At 43.4% G+C, this 20,175-nt stretch overlaps 1 protein-coding gene across 2 annotated transcripts in view; it reads right to left on the reverse strand.

Moving 5' to 3' along the window:
* Positions 1 to 349: 349 nt before the first annotated feature.
* The window catches only part of LOC144694827 (glutamine--fructose-6-phosphate aminotransferase [isomerizing] 1), a 75,366-nt gene continuing 55,540 nt past the window's right edge, over positions 350 to 20,175 (reverse strand). For both annotated transcript variants that reach the window (XM_078565441.1, XM_078565440.1), the window contains 7 exons: positions 19,490 to 19,610; positions 17,407 to 17,564; positions 15,083 to 15,197; positions 13,036 to 13,163; positions 5,003 to 5,170; positions 3,669 to 3,830; positions 350 to 2,449 (listed from right to left, as the gene is read on the reverse strand). In XM_078565441.1, the coding sequence (XP_078421567.1) occupies positions 2,405 to 2,449; positions 3,669 to 3,830; positions 5,003 to 5,170; positions 13,036 to 13,163; positions 15,083 to 15,197; positions 17,407 to 17,564; positions 19,490 to 19,610 (897 nt within the window). In that variant the 3' untranslated portion in view covers positions 350 to 2,404. The remainder of the gene's footprint in view (positions 2,450 to 3,668; positions 3,831 to 5,002; positions 5,171 to 13,035; positions 13,164 to 15,082; positions 15,198 to 17,406; positions 17,565 to 19,489; positions 19,611 to 20,175) is intronic.

Raw genomic sequence — 20,175 nt, forward strand, 5'->3', positions numbered from 1 at the left:
GAAGTATCATCAATGTCCTTCAGCCACATTTCAAATGCAAAGTCCATACGGCTTGCCAGTGTATGTCATTCTTAACAGTGCTTTACGTTACCGAGAGACAGCTTGGAGGGGCACACAAGTGTATTTTACCAGTCCTGTACCTTTCTGTGTGATATCATGGAGTTCTGCTCCTCGAATGGGCAGCACTCTCCCGTGTTGTGCTCCCAGCCTTGGTATTTCCATTCATAATTGGAGCAGAAACTCATTATGTCACTCTTGGTGAATTCGTGAAGGGGCATCCGTCCCCCTGGCTGCTTCTAATTAGCAACCATTAAACATGGCAAGAGCGAGGAAGCTGACAAACTCAAACTAAGTGTACAGATAACTTTACGCAGCATTACTCATCATTGGCTACTTCAGCAGAATTTATTTCTCCTTTAAATACTCCAGTTATTAAAATTCCCCAAGAGCAGGGTTTCAGATCCATTCTATTATGGTGAAGCTGGAATCAAACCTCAAGCTTGCAACGAGATGAATAAAAATCTTGGGAGATATCTACATCAGGGCGTGTACAGGGTGGAGGATGATAGAGAGAGGAATAACCCTTCATGTAGGGAAATTTTCTCCAGATCATACAGATGAAGACAGAACAAAAACACTGTGTGGCATTCCAGACCAATTTCAGAGCTCTCATTGCACAAGTGTGCCGTCCAGCTAACAATAGCAGATCCAAAACTGATTAAGAACTCAGCAGCTAAAAAGAGTCAGGTTAGTTCGCCACAGTGCCTTTGAATATTTACATATAGGAACAGCCTTCATTATTGCATGCATGCTTTCCTTCAATTTTTCCAGATTTGAGTTTTACCTTACAAACTCATTGGAATGGGGGCTGGGATCATTGCCTCCTTGGAGATCTCAGTATATTCAATTATTCTACGTTGGAAAGGTTGAAATTCTACTTCAGCATGCACCACATTCAACCATTTTTATGCTGCCATTGTCAGAGAGTGACATGCCTACCCAGGAGTAAAACCGACTCGTTGTGTTTAAATTTGTGTCGCTCACTCCAGGAGCTAACAAAGATTATCTTCATATGAATTAAATTTCATTTGTAAACGATTGGAAAAGTTTGCCTTCAACTAATTTCTAGCATTGATTTTTTTTTTTACTGATTCACATTTCCAAAGCTTCAACTTCATGCAAAGACCCAGTAGATTAAAAATCACAGTATAAAGTATTAAGCCGTCATAAATAAAGAATCATTCACACAACAGGGTTTCAGCTCGTGGTCAAACTATCATTTGTCAGTTTTAAGCAGTTTTGTGTTTCTTTCCCTGTTTTGGAACTAATGGTTTTTTGGGGTAGGGTGGGCTGGGGCAGTGGGAAGAGAAAGTGGAAGTTTAATGAGCTACCTTCATTCTCCACAGACTGCTATTGCCTTTCCCAGCAAGACAGAGTTGGGTTAACCACCCAACACTCAGCACACCTTTGACTTCCACTATTTCAGGAGGCATTTTACATTATTGTATATTTACTATTTATAAAGAGAATTACTGTGCAAAGCAAGCTCCCAACAGCGACTGGCAATAAACAGGGACCCTCCACATCGTATTACCAAGCGAAATGAATGATTTGAAGTTTAGAACATTTCTCCTTTTGTGTGAACATGTTAGACATATTGCAGCATAGATCACAGGAGTGCAGCATGACTGAAAGCAGGATAGGACAAAACAAATCAGAGCTTTCCGACATTAGAAAGCAGAGACAAAAAGAAAATAACCTGTGGGTGAGGCGAGTGGTCTGCTTCTCTAGCTCTAGCCCATGTGGCGTGATTCTCAACACATGATTTCCCATAGCTGGTTTCTGGCTCGGTCTTGTTCTGTCTCTGAACAAGTACAAGTACAGATACCATCCAAACACATCCTGTCATGTAAGCAGAACCCCCTTCTGCCCCACTCTCGATTGCAGTGTTCCCCTTCATCGACTTGATCAGTCATTTATTGGTCCAAAGAAAAATCACTTGCATCACTTATGGAGAGATCAGAGTTCAGTGCACTGCGCCCACAGGACCTCCTCCCACTGTATGCTGACTATTAACAGTTTGGTAAAGGAAATGGGGATAAAGAACTGAAACCCTGATTTCAGCCTCAATCAGAACTAAAGAAACAGTGAACATAGATAAAACCGAAAAAGAAAAGATAACAGCCCACTGCACAGCGATCTTGCCCTTTTCTAAAGATTCAGAAACACACAGCTCTACATGTGTAGATCTGCCTCGCATTAGTTGCACTACACTAAACAGTAAAATAGGAAGATTATTCCAGTGGGTTTACATACTTTCTAAAATATAAAAAAAGTTAAGAATGTTCAGGTTACAAAATAAGCATTGGCCCTCTGTCTTTCTTGTGGATTCCGGAGCATCCCGTCACTCCACGGTCACTGATTTGGCCAGGTTTCGGGGGCAGTCAACCTTCAGGAGGAAGTAAAAGATGATTAGTTCCTGTTGTTTCACTGTGACATTCTACTGCCCTTCTGCTTCACTCCCCTTCCCCAGCTTTCTGGCATTGTTGTTCTTATTCCGGTACAATCCCACATTCAACGAGCAACCTTGTGCCTGTGAGAAGCAACACACCTGTTGTCTTTTGAGTGAACCACAAAGGGCTGCTCTCCACGTACGTCTGCATAGGTGCACCTATCTTTCGAAGCGACTTAGGGGCAATCAGGATGGGAGTCCAGCCAATTCTCCTCTCATCTAGTTTACGGGCGCTGGGGTCAATTACAGATGACCCTCACTTGGGAAGTGGTGTACTCTAAAAAGCTACTTAAAAGTAGCTTTGGGGATTCGTTGGTGGATTCATGTTTCTGCTACCAAGGAACAAAGGGCTTCAACATCAACTGTTGCTGTTTTTTGAAACATTTGTATTTGTAAAGCACTTTACAATGTTGCTGAAACATCTCCAAGGGTTTCACATGATGGGTGAGCGGAGGTACAATGACTGTCATTGTGTAAGCAATTATGCACCATCAACATACCACCCACAACAATGAGATGAAACACGTGCTCAACTGATTGTTTTGGGGGGGGGGGGGGGGTGGGTGGGGTGGAAATAGAACAAACTGAAAAATCATTTCCACACGAGAGGATTAGAGACGTTTTCCTTAAACAGAAACGGGAAATTTTGGTGTTATGTACGTGGCATGAGTCAGTATGTGAAAGTAAGGTTTGGCTTTGTTGGACTCTCAGTTTTCATGAAGGGGAATGGCCCACTGAGACACCCTCTCCTTCAAATGCTGAGTGGTCGACTGTGTATACTGTGCATTTTCTTTTTAGTCTTCAGTCTTGACTTTTATTTCAAGACAATGTAGGTCAATGCAACCCTGAAATTATACACCAGTGAAATAACACCAGTAGATGAATGCTCTACATGTTTGGCGTTCCTCTCTGTGCTATTTTCGTGAACGTATTAACCGATTTAAAACAGCAAGTTCAGGATAATTGAATTAACACCTTAGCAACCACTGAGGAATTTTGGATGAACTTGTGAAGGTTGATCCTTGAGTATCCCAGGGTGTAATTTCTGGGCCTAAAAGTTTACATTTCCCTTCCCACATTTACATTTCATGTATTTTAGGAAGGAACCATGAGCTGCAAGAAATTCAAATTACACATGCCAAAAGCAGTTACTCACATCAAATCCTCGTAGGACAGCAAGGTGGAAGGATAGAAGCTGGAGTGGGATGACGCTGAGGATCCCCTGCAGGCAGTCTACACTGTGAGGCACTTTAATTACCCGGTTAACGCTCTTTATGGTCTCATAATCATCCCTGTCACAAATCACCACTGGACGACCCTGAAATAAAGTCAACACAATCACCCACTTGCAACAAACTGCAAATTAAGGCATTCTCACCTCTCTCTATGCCGCAATTTTATTGCCTACTTTATTGATGCCACTCTGGCCAGCACTCGTCTAAACTGTGTTCTCTCCTTCCTTCTACACATCGTCCTACCCGCTGTCCTGTCTCCCTACATCCTCACTGTGTTGAAGTCAAGACTTGTTGCGCTGTCTCGTAGGGTAACTCATTCTCTCTCAGGGTTCCAGTGTTGTGGAACTTGACACTGCTCTCTCTTCCCTTTTGTCTGCCATCTCCAGGCTTTTAAAAGAAAAACATCTTAATTTATACAGCATTTCAGACATCTCCGAAACTACGCAAAAAAGCACTACACAGGAAGGAGTGGCTTTGCAGCTCAGTGACCCATGCTATGTTGGCTACTGCATTAACCATTTCATTGTTTTTTGGGACCGAGCTTTGAATGGGGTGAGTGACCCAATTCATTATCTCTTTTCTTAGGTATATTGGTTGAGGATGGAACTTTGTCCAGGACACAGGGACTCCAACAACCAACCAGACTGTTCTTCTTATCTTCATTGGCTGGGTCACTTCTCTCTTGAAACAAAGAAGGCTGGGAGGTGATCTAATAGAGGCCTGTAAAAAGATGAAAGGTTTTGATAGAGTGGATACAGAGAGAATGTTTGCTCTTATGGGGAAGAGGCCATCAATATAAGACAGTCACCAAGAAGGCCAACAGGGAATTCAGGCTAAACTTCTTTACCCAAAAGTGATGAGAATGTGGAAGATGCTGCCAGAGAGAGTGGCTGGAGTGAATAGCATAGATGGATTTTATGGGGAAACTAGACAAGTACATGAGGGAGAAGGGAAGAGAGGATTACAATGGTAGGTTTAGATGAGCAAAGATGGGAGGAGGTTCAAGTGGAGCATGAACACCAGCATAGGCTGGTTGGGCCGAATGGGCTGTTTCTGTGCTGCATATCCTATGTAAAATGCAATATTGTGCCACAGGATCACTAATAAACAGCTTAAACAGGTTGACAAGTTGTCCTATTAATATCCCAACGTTGGCAGTTTACCTCGGTAGCTCTCTTGCTCTGCTCAGCTTTGGTGATGTCCTGCACTGTGGAGAGGAAAATAAGAAAATTTGACGGCGCAGTTAATTCTGTACCTGCCGTGCGACCACTTGCTGTAGAGCATTTTGACACTTGGTGTACGTATGGTCCCTCATGATCACCATAATAACTGGCATCAGCTTGTCCACCAGAGCCAGGGGTCCGTGCTTCAGCTCACCAGCCAGGATACCCTCAGAATGCATGTATGTAATTTCTTTGATTTTCTGTGAAATCAGAGACTGTGGGTCAACTTGGGAAACTTCACCATGTCATCTTATCACAGAACAACAAAACTCCTCACTGCTTTCCCCAATCCTCATCAAGCTTTCAGGGAGCTCATAAACTCAAAGACACAGTTAAATGAGAATTGAGAGGTCGTCCTGTTTTATTTTCTACTGCTAGCCCACTGTTGTGCTTTGCTGAACTTTTGCTCTTTTTGGAGCTTTTGCAAGCTGAATAGTTGGCTGTTTTTGGACCAGACAATTAATATATGTTTTGAAGACAATATGCAAGGTTCAAATACTTCACTTCCCTTGCACATGGCTCCAATTGATTTTCTCTGCATGCACAGCCAGAATCCATGACCTTCTGTGTCTCGATGAAACAATTCTTTTCAGATGGTGCTTTGTCTAATTAATGGCAGTAAAGGACAATCAACTGGGATGCTGCGCAGCGTCTGTACAAGTAAAGAGGTTAATTGTCTGTCTCTAAAGCTCACTGCGGAAGTAACATTGTGCCTTTCATTTTGTCCAATTAGTTTTCGAGGAACTGCCTATAAATCAGAGTTCGTATTTGGTAAATGGTAGTATTCATCACCCGAGGGAATCAAAAGTAAATGAGTTCAGCTGCCTAAGTATTTGAGAAAACTGTTGCTGCCAACACAACACAAGCATGCATTTATCGGAATTTACATTTGTTTAACTGTTGTTTCAAACTAATGGCATTGGAAGGAGCTGTCAAATGTATAATCATTTGTTTTCATGACAGAATTTTACTTTAGTTCTAAGCTTTCTCCCCTCCCTTCTTCCTCAATACAGACACATCCTTGGGTAAAGTTTAGACACGGCCATCTAGTACTATACTCAATTGACCAGGGGGCCCTCACAATATCAGGAAGCTGATTTATGTCAAGATCATAGCTGAGCATCATTTTGTTCTCATATTTTCCAATGGGGAGAGTCTTGCATTGTTCAGGAGTTCAAAACCTTGCCCATTTCTCTCTCCTCCCCAAGCGAGAGTTCCAAGAGGAGCTGGATTCACTTCACCATGGATTTTAAATAACTCAGTTTTAAATGATAAAACAGCCTAAAGCAAACAAAATGAAGGCTGAAAGGGCTGAAGGTGTTGTATCTGAATGCACGCAGTATACGAAATAAGGTAAATGTGCTTGTGGCGCAGATTGAAATTGGCAGGTATGATGTGGTGGGCATCACGGAGACATGACTGCAAGGGGATCAGGATTGGGAGCTAAATATCCAAGGATATACATCCTATCGAAAAGATAGGCAGGTTGGCAGAGGGGGTGGGGTTGCTTTGTTAGTGAGAAATGAAATTAAATCGATAGCAAGAAATGATGTAGGGTCAGATGATGTAGAATCTGTGTGGGTAGAGTTGAGGAACTGCAAAGGGAAAAAAAACATAATGGGAGATATGTACAAGCCTCCGAACAGTAGTCAGGATGTGGGGCACAAGATACACCAGGAGATAGAAAAGGTGTGTAAGAAAGGCAAGGTTACAGTGATCATGGGGGATTTCAATATACAGGTAGACTGGGAAAATCAGGTTGGTAGTGGATCCCAAGAAAAGGAATTTGTAGAATGTCTACGAGATGGCTTTTTGGAGCAGCTTGTGGTGGAACCCACTAGGGAACAGGCAATTCTAGATTTAGTGATGTGTAATGAGGCAGATTTGATAAGGGAGCTTAAGGTGAAGGAACCCTTAGGAGGAAGTGACCTTAATATGATAGAATTTACCCTGCAATTTGAGAGGAAAAAGCTGGAATCAGATGTAACGGTATTACAGTTGAATAAATGCAACTACAGAGGCATGAGGGAGGAGCTGGCCAGAATTGACTGGGAGATGAGCCTAGCAGGAAAGACAGTGGAACAACAATGGCAGGAGTTTCTGGGAGTAATTTGGGAGACACAGCAAAAATTCATCCCTAGGAAGAAGAAGCATACTAAAGGGAGGACGAGGCAACCATGGCTGACAAGGGAAGTCAGGGACAGCATAAATGCTAAAGAGAAAGCATACAATGCGGCAAAGAGCAGTGGGAAACCAGGGGATTGGGAAGCCTACAAAGACCAACAGAGGACAACTAAAAAAGAAATAAGGAGGGAGAAGATTAAATATGAGGGTAAACTAGCCAGTAATATAAAAGATGATTGCAAGAGTTTTTTTTAGATATATAAAGGGTAAGAGAGAGGCAAAAGTGGACATTGGGCCGCTGGAGAAGTAGTAGTGGGGAACAAAGAAATAGCGGAGGAACTGAATAGGTACTTTGCGTCAGTCTTCACAGTGGAAGACACGAGTGACATCCCCAAAGTTCAAGAGAGTCGGGGGACAGAGGTGAGTATGGTGGCCATTACCAAGGAGAAGGTGCTAGGAAAACTGAAAGGTCTGAAGGTGGATAAATCACCTGGGCCAGATGGATTACACCCCAGAGTTCTGAAGGAGATAGCTGAAGAGATAGTGGAGGCGTTAGTGGTGATCTTTCAGGAATCACTGGAGTCAGGGAGGGTCCCAGAGGACTGGAAAATCGCTAATATAACCCCCCCTGTTTAAGAAGGGAGTGAGGCAAAAGACAGGAAATTACAGGCTGATTAGCCTGATCTCGGTCGTTGGTAAGATTTTAGAGTCCATTATTAAGGATGAGATTTCAGAATACTTGGAAGTGCATGGTAAAATCGGGCAAAGTCAGCATGGTTTCATCAAGGGGAGGTCATGCCTGACAAATCTGTTAGAATTCTTTGAGGAGGTAATGAGTAGGTTAGACAAAGGAGAGCCAATGGATGTTATCTACTTGGACTTCCAGAAGGCCTTTGACAAGGTGCCGCACAGGAGGCTGCTCAGTAAGATAAGAGCCCATGGTGTTAGAGGCAAGGTACTAGCATGGATAGAAGATTGGCTGTCTGCCAGGAGGCAGAGAGTGGGGATAAGGGGGTCTTTCTCAGGATGGCAGCCGGTGACTAGTGGAGTTCCGCAGGGGTCAGTGTTGGGACCACAACTTTTCACTTTATACATTAACGATCTAGATGAAGGAACTGAGGGCATCCTGGCTAAGTTTGCAGATGATACAAAGATAGGTGGAGGCACAGGTAGTATTGAGGAGGCGGGGAGGCTGCAGAAGGATTTGGACAGGTTAGGAGAATGGGCAAAGAAGCGACAGATGGAATACAATGTGGTGAAGTGTGAGGTCATGTACTTTGGTAGGAAGGATAGAGGCATAGACTATTTTCTAAATGGGGAGAGAATTCAGAAATCTGGGGTGCAAAGGGACTTGGGAGTCCTAGTCCATGATTCTCTTAAGGTTAACTTGCAGGTTGAGTCGGTAGTTAGGAAGGCAAATGCAATGTTGGCATTTATTTCGAGACGACTAGAACATAAAAGCAGGGATGTGCTGCTGAGGCTTTATAAGGCTCTGGTCAGACCACATTTAGAATATTGTACGGGGAGATGGGACTTCACACACACCAGGGAAAATAACTTGGTAGGTACTTGAGTTTCAGCTCACACATGAAGAACAGACACTTTGGCAGGATAGAGGGGAGAGTATGGCACCTGTGGACCTGGCCTCAAAGAGTCAGCAACCTCAGGGATAATTTTTACAAGAAAGGGCAGTGAAAAATATATCTTTTGGGAGGTGACAAACAAACAAAATCCATCTTTTCAGTGAAATCTCTTGTTCACTTCCTCGTGGAGTAACTTCCCTTGTTTTTAACACTATTGTCAACTTCATGTCTTTGTGAAGGTACAGAATGGAAAGGGATTGAAGTTAGCTGATGGGTGTAGAGATGGCAGCTGCTTGAGTGCATCTAACCTTGCCCTCGTTTCAAATTTTAGCCCACAGGTCCTGGAATAGGTCAGGCTTTCTTCGTATCTGTTCAACGCTGCAATAATGTATTAGCTGTAACTCTGGTAAATACTTCTCAAAACCCTCCAAGATCTCATTGCTGCCCTTCTCCTGCCTGTGCCAGCAAGCCTAACGTCTCCTTATATTATTCGGTGTCAAATGCTGTTTGATGTTTAGGAGGATGCTTAACTATGTTCAGGGTTCTAGATAAATGCAAGGTGTTGTTGTTAATGCACAGAATGTTGATTTCAAGGAACTGGTCCAAGTGAACATCAGCTTTTAAAGTGACCCCTCCAAACCAGGGCTGACACAGACATGATACATTAGAAAAAGGGCAAGAACATATAATCTGAAACTCCAGACCTGGCCTGGATTTTCCAAATGAACAACAGATTTGTGCCATTGCTAAGCAACAATTCTCCACCCATGACAACTTGTTATTAATTAAAAATTCCCAAAACGCAATGAAATATTCCAATACAACTTGTTTAAAGAAAGTTTCTTCCTGTTGCCACTTTCATATTATTTCAAATTGGCTTTTATTCCATTTGTGTGCACCAAGAAATATGAAAATGACTTCATGGCTTGGATGACTCATCATTGTTTACACGTGCATGTGTCTCAGTAAAAGCTGTGACATGGCCTGTTTAAAAAGGAAAACAATCAGCGCAGTGATGGTCTTTCTAAGTTGCTGCTCCTTCTGCACGGACCTGCTCTCCAGGAGGAATAGTCTGCAAATTCGCCCAAACACAGCACTGTGTAGCTTAAATTCACCATACACAGAGCTCATTGCATCCCTAACTATGTGAATTGCATACTCTAATCCTCACCATAGCATCACACAGCATAGGAGGCAACCGTTCAGCCCAATGTGACTGTTGGCACTTTGAAAGAGTTTAATTAGTTCTACCTTCCTGCCCTTCCCCCACGGTCCTGCAAACTTTTCCCTTTCAAGGATTTATCCAAATCCCTTTTGAAAGGAACTACTGACTTTGCTTTCACCAGCCCAGATCACAAAAGCCCTGTGTAAAAACAAAACTCTCTTCATGTCCTTCGGTTCTTTTACCAAACATATGAAATCTGTGTCCTCGGTTAACTCAGCCTCTTACCAGTGGAAATCATTTCTCCTCATTTACTCTCTATTTTGAACCCTCTCCGCTCAAAGGAGATCAACCTTAGTTTCTCTAGTCTCTCCAGATAAGTGAAGTTCCTCATCCCTGGTACCACTCTTGTCAATCCGCTCTGCAAGGTCTTGACATCTTTCCTGGACACAACAATCCAGCTGATGCCTAACCAGCACTTCATAAAAGGCTTCAATGTGTCCAAACAGCCTTTTCAGCTTGTCCTGCGCCTTCAAAGACTTGTACACCACAACCCCATCTCTCTGTACCGTCAATGTCGTAGCACAAACAAGATCACTGCTTATAAGCCAACCACGACAACAAAGCTTTTTGAAACAGACTTGTTGGGAAGAGCAAAATCAACATGAGATGGTCACAAGGAAATCCAACAGGGAATTCAGAGAAAAGCCTTTCCCCAGCGAGTGGTGAGGAAGTGAAATTCACTACCAGAGAGAGTGGTTCAGTTGAATAGTGCAGATGCACTCAAGGGGAGTCTAGATAAGCATAAGAGGGAAAAGGGTTAGTTGCTAAGAGTCAGAGGAGGAAGAATGGAGCATAAACACTGATAGGGACTGGTTGGGTCAAATGGCTGATTTCTGTGCTGTATGTTCCATATAATTCTCTTGTGGAAAGGTGGTGGAACAGCACAGTCTGCGAATACGCATTGCCTAATCAAAGATTATTACAATGTTGAGCTCTTTCGTTAACTTTACTCAAAACAAGTGTATTGGAGTTTCAATGGTGCATTATGAGATTTTTGATCTACAGGGGAGTCAAAAGTTATGGGGGTGGGGGGAGCAGGCATGATCTTAGTGAATGGTGGAACAAGCTTGAGGAGACAAATGGCCTACTCCTGCTTTTATTTCTTATTGTCTTTAGTATTTGGACTTGACTGGAATTCTCCATTGTTGAAATGGCACAGCAAGGTAGGGGAAAATAAGTGGATGAACACCGCACCCTTCCTTGCAGCTGGTTATTGAACAGCATGCCACTGATGGTTGGGTTTTGCGCGCTGGGTTTTGTGAACCTAGACTCCAGAGGAAGGATTTGCACTGACAGCACTCCCATGATGGCGACCGCTGTGGAATACAATGGAGGAGGTGGTTTGTCTGTACTCATAACTGGACAAAGTGCCAAGGAGACTTGATGGAAAAGAAGAGACATTTTTCTTTGAAAATAAAGGTTACACCCCAAAAATAATAAAGACACTCGCATCAAATACACCGCTCTTCCTGCAATCAACTTAAACCCAAACTTGCTAAAACTGTACTCACTGTTTCATGAGTTATGCCCTCTTCTCTCTTGTTCTTTTCAACATTGGTGGCTGCACAGAGGATCTTTGCCCCTTCACTCACTTTCTCAAGGAAGAAAACAGAGCCAGCCGGAGCGCACACCAAACAAACCGATACCCTGCTTAAGGCCTGGAAGTTACAGCACGCTTCCGTCAAATCATGCCCCAAGTGCTGCCTGCCCATACATCATCGAGTGCCATGCTGTTTGCTCAGTTATAATTGCCTGCACAAGTCCCCTTTGTGAAGCTGGAGACCCAGTTTTTGTTATGACCAATGCCAAGTACTCTGACATTTCCACCCTTGTTGTGGGATCCATTCCTCCCTCAACATCCGCAGGCAGATCTCAAACAATGCGCTCATTGTACACGCTCTTTCACTGGATTCTAGCTGGCAGATCCAGCACTGTGACAAAGCTTTGCTCCTCTGCCACAAACTGCATAACAACCCAGCAGGGGGCGGGCAGCGAAACATATTTAATCCACCCGGTGAGAAATCTGCAATCGACAACTTCATTTTTGAAACCACAAACAGCTTTGATTTTTTTTTTCTCTCTATGTGACTATATAACTAAATTATAACAAGTCTATTTGTGGAGAGAAGAATAGCTTTCATTGTGTCGTAGAATACTGTGTTTTCCCTGCTGTGGCCTTGACTGAACTCTGGCACATCAACATCTAAACAATTCCGAAACATGGTGTCGTACAAATAATTCTGGACGAAGGCCAACAAGTTCCACCATCCTCAAACAGTGCCTCAGTGAAAACCACCTTACCTCCCACTGAAAAATGACACCATTCCAAAAGGGAACTGAATGGAAGAATATGAAAAGGGGCTGGGAAAAGGGCAGGGAAAACAGGATTAGAGTTAAAGAAATAGCACCGACATAGCTGGATGGGCCAAATAATTTGCGTGTGTGTGATGATTTCTATCGTCCTATCCAGGTGATGGTTCATTGCTTTCCCCTACCTCCTCCATCAGTCAAATAGCTATTGAAGCACTGTGCTGGGCAGTGACAGGGAATGGCCAGTGCAACTACTTAGCACGAGTTACAGGTGACGGACAGGGAGGGACAAACGGAAGGAAGCTATCTTCATGTTCCCTTGCGCACTGTGTTATATTACAGCTTGCAGTGGCAAACGGAACAGGAGGACTGGCCTCTTAGCTGTGCAAAGGCAGTAATGAGACTTAAAACTGGCAAAAATCCAATTTATTTGAAAAGAAAGGGTGTTCTTTTCAAAAGACAATTTTCCAGACATGAGTGAGAAACGGTCCTTAATTGAATCTCTCTGGAGTGGCCGAAATATCTGGCTCCAGATGTGGATGATTATGAAGAGACTAGTTATTAGCCAGCTGGATTGTCTGGCCTCCTTTTATAACCATCCACCTTTAAAAACTTGTAAATTAAAGGGCTGTGAAACACTAGTATCTGTCAAATGTCATTATATAGATGCAAAGCATTTTAAGGGGAACTTTAGTGAGGCTGCATTGGGGTGCCTGCTCTATGACAGCGAGTCTGTGTAGCTTGTATTCCAACGTTTAGTCTGATCCACAGAGACTCTCATTCCCACTCAGGAGATGTGGCCAAGTAAGATCATGCAACTCACCAGTGCCCCCTCCAGGCAGGTGGCATAGTGATAACCACGGCCCATGATGAGAACCGATTTCTGTTGGTATAGTTCTCTTGCCAAATTCTGGATCTCCTCGTCCAAAGTTAAGATCTCTTTGATGAGGTCTGAGAGAGAGAGAGCGAGAGAGATAAAATCATTGATTAAACCAAAGAATTTGCCTTTTATGGCTCAGTTACAATGCCCTCTGAAAATAGGACATGTGCTCCCTTCAACAACTCACTCCGGGAAATTTGAGAAATCAAAATTCAGCTTTTCATTACTTTCAACCTGGCCAAAAATGCAAGCAGACGGGGAAGGAATTTGTCTGGCTGTTGCAGAGACAACAGTAGTAAAATGAGAGAACCGTTCTGCAAAATTTTCTCTGGTCAGCACAGACTTGCTGAGACAGATGGTCCCAGCACTGTTGCATCTTTACATCAATATATACTGAGCACTGGCAGGCAACTTCAACACGGGTCTGAGCCCAGCAGGTGTTAACAGCACATGTGCAGAAAGCACATGCACTTCATATCTGCTGTGCCTTACATGGCAGCAGTCATCAGCCGAGGACATGGTTTAATCATAAAAACAAACCGAGTGTGAGGAATTGGAAATAAAATAAAAACGCTAACTTGCAGGAAGCTGCAAATGGACGGACCTGTTTTCCCTGTCACACTCAATCAGTTCTTTACAAGTTCTCTTACCCCCCCCACTGTCCAGATTCCTCCTGAAATGCAAACCTTTTTGTTGTTCAGTTCCATGATGCGTTTCCAGCATTTGCTGTTGCTGTTTAGGATTTCTAATTGGTGTTTCCTTCTCTCTCTCTCTTCAAATTCACCACCTCCTAGTCACCCCTCTGGTCTCTGACCACAGACTGACGATGGCATAAAAGGCTTTGGGAAAGTGGGGAGCACATTGCTGGGATGAGAGGGCCATCTTACGAGGAGAAACTGAATATAATGAACTTAAGAGTGAGACATGATCTCAGTGAAATGTGTAAAATGCTCAGAGGTTAGAGATGCTATTTCTTCTGAATGGAGAGTCCAGAATTTGGGGTCATAGTCTCACGATAAGAGATCGGCCATTTAGCACTGAGCCAACGAGAAATTTCTTGCTTTGAAGGGGTATCAATCTTTGCAATTCTCAACGACTGAGCATCCATTGGGGGAGAGCATATTCAAGACTCAGATCAATAAATTTTTGGACACTAACGGTAAAAGAAGGGATGTGGAATAGGGCAGGAAAGTGGATTGATATAGCAGTTCAGGTGTCATCATTTTAAATAATGGAGTGGGTTCGATGGGCTGTTTGGGCTTCTCTTTTTTCCCCAGAAATGATCCCCAGAGGGATCATTTTGCACAGAACAGATAACACAATTCCACCATAGTGCACTGGAAGTATGGACAACTGCGATTCTCATGTAAATGCTCTCAGGGTGACAAAAGGTTGCCTTATTTCAGACATTGCCTCCTTTGATGCACGATGCCCTTAATCACCGTTTCTGTGTCAGACCGTGTGTATTTAAATGCAGCTCACTTGATATTTGTGACGAAAATATTAGCAAACCCTGGAAATTATTCCAGAGGAAAGTCTGCTTATTCAGGCAAGTAAAAGAGATGAAAGCAGAATAAGAGCTGGAAATTTATGTCATTTATTGTGTCAGCTGTGGCTCAGTTGATAGCACTCTTGCCTCTTGTGCCAGAAGGTTGCAGGTTCAAGTCCTACTCCAGGACTTGAGCACAAAAATCTAGGCTCACACTTCAGTGCAGTGCAAGATGAGGCTAGGATAAGTGAGGCTCCATCTGCCCATTTGGGTGGATGCAAACGTACTATTTCTAAGATTTCTAACATTACAAAAATGATTACAACATTGCATCTGAAGGCTGTGGAAGGCATTTTAGAAACGCAAGTCTTTCTTTCTTCCAGTATTTTCTGTTTTTTATTTCTTCCTTTCTTCTTCCTGTTTGAAGTTCCAAAGAGAGTTTTGTTTTCAGACAAAGTTACATATAATTTACTTTGCACCATTAAAGGTCCCCTGGCTTACCTGGTAATGCCTTCAAACCTCGTATAATCTCCTTTCTCCTCTCCTGCATGGAAATTCTATCTTCACACATCAGGAGCGCAAACATCACCAGAGAAACAAACTGGCTGGTGTAAGCCTGAGTGAAAACAGAAGGGAGGAAGTTACTAGCTAAATTCAAATACTTTGAAGGTGTCTCAGAGATCACAGAAAAAAGGAAGCTGGTCTTGGAGGGGTTCTGGAAGATTGCAAGAAAACTGACTGTGCTCAGGTCACATGAGCACATGTTCAGCAACGTGTCAATAATGCATCAATAGGATTAATCTCATCTCAGGCTCAGCATACGCCTCATAACAGGACAGAGAATCCAAACTTGGGGCTGTTTCACCTGGCGAGAAAGATGCGTCAGAAGATGCAGTTTCACAGCAGCTCTCCGAGAAAATTTATCATGCTTCCAGAGCAAGCAAGTCCCAGGCTCAATCCTCTCTCTCTCTCTCTTTAAGCAGCACAGTGAAAGGGAAAAATGGCACCCATGTTTCCTGATCAATGGATTGGAGGTCAGGGACCTGAAACTTTAACTCTGTTTCTTGCTGCAAAGAATGTGTCTGGTCTGCTGAGTATTTCCAGCATATTGTATACGAAGCATAAAAGGTGAACCTTAGATGAAAAAAACAACAGCTGCAACAGCTGAGCAGAAGGGAGCCAAGTGGCGCCAACAACTGAAACAACGGATCAATGGCCAGGGGTGCGCGTGTGCATGTGTAGGAGCTTCCATGCAATAGTCTACCACAGTGGAGCTGTAATTTTCAGAATGGCCAAATGGAATGGTTATAATTGTGAAAGAAAGCAACATCAAGCAATCAGATTTTCATAGGCATGGGCTGTGTGGGCTATAAAGCCCAGTCTAAGGTCAAGGCTAACCCTGCAGGCTACACTACAGTACTTCACTGCCTTGCCCTCGGGATGCAGCCGGCAACCTCAGGAATTACAGCAGTGTCAAACCATTTAATTACACAATGAGTGAACATATTGAAGACTAAGAATAAAATAAAACACAAATCCTTCAACTGAGTCACATCACAGCAGCAAAATCAGTGGCATAGCCAGAGCTTAAGATTAATTTCAGCCATGGGCCATTAAAGGGGGCTAAGGGAATTGCTCACTTCCCTTACGCACTTCTCTAATTGCAGCTTTCTGAAGGTATTGAGTGATACCTACCAGGTTTACATACAGCACAAGGGCGGTGCATCCATGAAGAACTGGTGCCAATGTAGAAACAGAGTGAAAAAGACCGAATCAACCGCCACCTATGTTCCCCCTGACCCCCAGGCCCTGACACACTCCAGTTGTTTTCCATGATCACATTCTCAGGGGAACAGTCAAGGCTTGGAGTCGTTTTAACGAAGAAACATGTGGCTTGCTGACATCATTTCTCACCATCTGAGCTAAACAGAAGCAGATCTCCAGTACAAACAAGCAGTCAATCAAGTTTAGGAGAGGCAGGGAGACCACGTCAATGACATATCACACAGGCATTGCGGGGGCGGGGGGGGGTGGTCGGGTGATGGTGGGAATAGCAAACAGGAAACCGAACCAGGCTATCTGGCACAGAGGCTGTGATTGTACAAGTTTACAAAACCCCACTCTTGTACTCCTATTCACGCTTTCTGAATGTTAAATTAGTCGCGAGATGGGGGCCCCTTAAAATCTGCCACTTTGTGGAAAAAGTGAATGCTGGCAATGCACTAAGATGTATGGCACATCAACGACAAGCGGAGGCTGTGCTCGTACCACCGCGCACCATGCCGTAAAATTGGTCAAGAGTGAATATCTCTCAGGCATATAAAAAGCAGGAAAGTTAAGCTGACAATTAACAGCAAAACTGCAAGCAGGAAAGTTTGGCAAAGCGCAATTCATCTTTCCAGAGGCAACTGGCTGGGATGGATATGACCGCAGAGTTGGCCGAGGAGAGGATCAGGCTCAGCTGGGATGAGCTGCACAGGCAAATATACTGCTCTCTAACCTCACGCCTGAAGAATGCTTCTAGGGTCAGAGGCACTGAGGGTCCCAGCAGAAAGCAGCAGCGTCAGCAGAAAAAGGAGAAAATCACCAAGAGCCTCCATGTGTTTGTGTGCAGGCTCAATGCTTATCGTTTCCAGGTGTCAAGTGACAAGTCAGAGATAGCCCTTCCTCCCCTGACGGCAAGCCCTTGATCCAATAAGCATACCATGCAAAAGAATGAACCAATTGCCCAGTTCAAGGGAAATCCAGACACACAGAAAAATCACATTAAAACTACCAGCTGCAGCAATGTTTATAAGGGGAGTATTATAATGGTAAGGACTTGCCTTTGTGCTGGCAACTCCAATTTCAGGCCCAGCATTGATGTGGACACCACAGTCTGTCTCACGAGAGATGGAGCTACCAACTGTGTTTGTAATGCCCACAGTCAGGGCCCCCCGCTCCTTGCAGTACCTTAGCGCCATCAGAGTGTCGGCTGTTTCCCCTGGAAATAAACAAACAAATGGAATGAGGGTGCCAAACAAACCACAATGAAATCTTCCACCCATTTTTCACAGAATTCTTGTATCATATGTCATGGGCAGGGCTTGTGATCAAGTGAACCAGGAGGTCAAATTCTGATGTGATGATGTTGTTGGGGCTTGGCAGCGCTCCTGTCCATTCTTCCAACTGGAGAATAATGTTCAGTTTTGAGCACTAACCTCAGGAAACATAAACTGGCCTTGAAAGGGGTATAATGCAGATTTATGAGAACAATGCCAGGGCTTAAAGCCAGAGTTAAATTATGAGCACTGGTTGCACAAGCTTGGCTTGTATTACCTTGACTTATGAAGGTTGGGGCAGGGGTTGATCTAATTGAGAGGATTCCAATATGAGCAAGAGATCAAATTGGGGTAGATATAGGGAAACTAGTTCTTCTTTCGAGACAGCCCAGAACACTTGGAACCAGGCCATTCAAAGGGTGATATATGAAAGCGCTGCTTAACAAGAAAAGTTGTGGAAACGTGGAACATTGAATTGAAAATTTCAAAGCTCAGATTGCTAGATTTTTGTTCAACAAGGGTGTGAAGGGTTATGAACCAAGGTGGACAGATAGCGTTAGAATACACATCAGCCATGATATGGAAGCTGAAGGGGTTGAATGGCCTACTCCTATTCTTATACTGTGTGCTTAGCAATGCTGAATGCAATTGGTTTAAACTTTTCTGTGTGGATTAGAACTGAGACATTAGCACACTTATTCCACACAGGTTGATGCCTGTATTGAAGTACAGGGCATGGGGAATTTCATAGGAATATGTGATGCACATGCAAGCTAAGCTGCACTCAATAGAATTCCAAAGCACCATTTTTTTTTAAACAAAGGTACTCTGCCAAGTCAAACAGCATGCCCGGCAAGTTGTATTTCAAGGGTAGGCATTGTCAACACTTCTAAAACTTTAACTTCACCTTTGCCAAAAAGGTTTACATTGTGCTCCACCATCCCTGCTAACCCCTATGACTGGCTGATGCTTATGTTCCTTGCCATCTCCAAACAATGTCAACTGTGATCTGGGCCAAACTGCGTTGAATCCCTGACTGTAACCGAGCATTTAATTTCCTTCAATTTTTCTTCTTGCACGCAAAAACAGAAGCTTTCCACGCAAGCCCTGTCCCCACCCCGTCCCAAAAGTTCCGCCAGATATGGATGCAAAATGCTCCACATGCAGAAAAACACACCTGGATTGAGAATTACGCCCACTACCCAAAATCTGCATGGCCCCAGGGAATGAGCAACTGGGCTTCTGTAAATGACACCCAGATCAGCTTGAGAGAGACAAGTCACTCTTCCCATCCTCCTTTTGGGAAAATGCCTGCTGCCTGCATTCCATCAGAAAGGGAATTAATCAAATGGAGGAAGTGTACAGCCACAAATCCAAACTCTACCTTTCAATGCTTTAAGGTGATTTGAGGTTTATCCAATTAAGGTGATGGACAAAAACAGCAACACGAGGAAAAACATTTTTTACACAGTGAGTGGTTCATATCCGGAGCCTGAGTGTGTAGCGGAGGCAGATTTATAGAGGCCTGAGGAGAGAATTTGATGATAACATGAAGAGAAAAAATTCTGCAACGGTATGGGGAAATGGTGGGCGGGGGGGTGCCCTGGGATGAGACGAGTTGTTCTTGCAGAGAGCTGCCACAGACACAATGGGCTGGAAGGCCTCGCTCTGTGATTTTTTGCTGCCATAGTGCTTAAAATCAATTGGGCAGAGGATTTCAGAAAGGATTGAACTGACAAGCCAACTTAGAACATTCGCAGCCATATCTACTTCACTGAGCTTATACAGCAATTTACAGCAAAATAATTTTCATAATGTCAGAAAAAAAATCTCTCTGGAATTTACAGCTTTTATCTTTATTAAGTACCTGATTGGCTGAGGAAGAAACAGACATCATCTCTAAAGACGGGGGTGTTTCGGTCCAAAAAGTCACTAGCAAGTTCAACCATGACGGGCAGTTCTGTAAGTTCTTCAAGAACCTGTCGAGTCTGCAAACCCACAAGCAAACATAGTAAGTACTGGAGTTTCTGTACTGAATAAATACAGTTGTTTTGGCAGCTGGGTGGGATGAAGGAAGGTTCCGAGTGCTTGATCAGTTTGTCACTCAAATCCACCTCAAACAGGGATAAGCAGTTCCCTCAACTCTCAGTCAATGTTAACAACAGGGTATAAGATGAAAACTAGAAAGGCACATTTATATTTTGCCCCATTTTATGAGCAACATTTCTCACTGTTTCATTTTCTTCTCTCGAGATGATAGGGAATACTGTACTGGCAATACTCAGAAGAGGATTTGAAATCTTAACTCTGTTTCTTTCTCCACAGATGCTGAGCATTTCAAGCACTTTGTTTATAAATCAGATTTCCAACATCCATACTGTATTGTTTTTCAATAAGGGTGACAGGCAACCTGATTGTCCTGAAGGTTATGAAAAGGCTTTTATAGAGAAAATGCCTTCACTGCAGATGAGACCAGATCTAGACACCATAAATATAAGATCATCACTAATAAATCTGTTAAGCAAATCAGGAGAAACTTCTTTAATTAGAGAG

The sequence above is a fragment of the Cetorhinus maximus genome, chromosome 20, assembly GCF_964194155.1.
Source record: "Cetorhinus maximus chromosome 20, sCetMax3.hap1.1, whole genome shotgun sequence".
In the NCBI taxonomy this organism is placed as follows: Eukaryota; Metazoa; Chordata; class Chondrichthyes; order Lamniformes; family Cetorhinidae; genus Cetorhinus; species Cetorhinus maximus.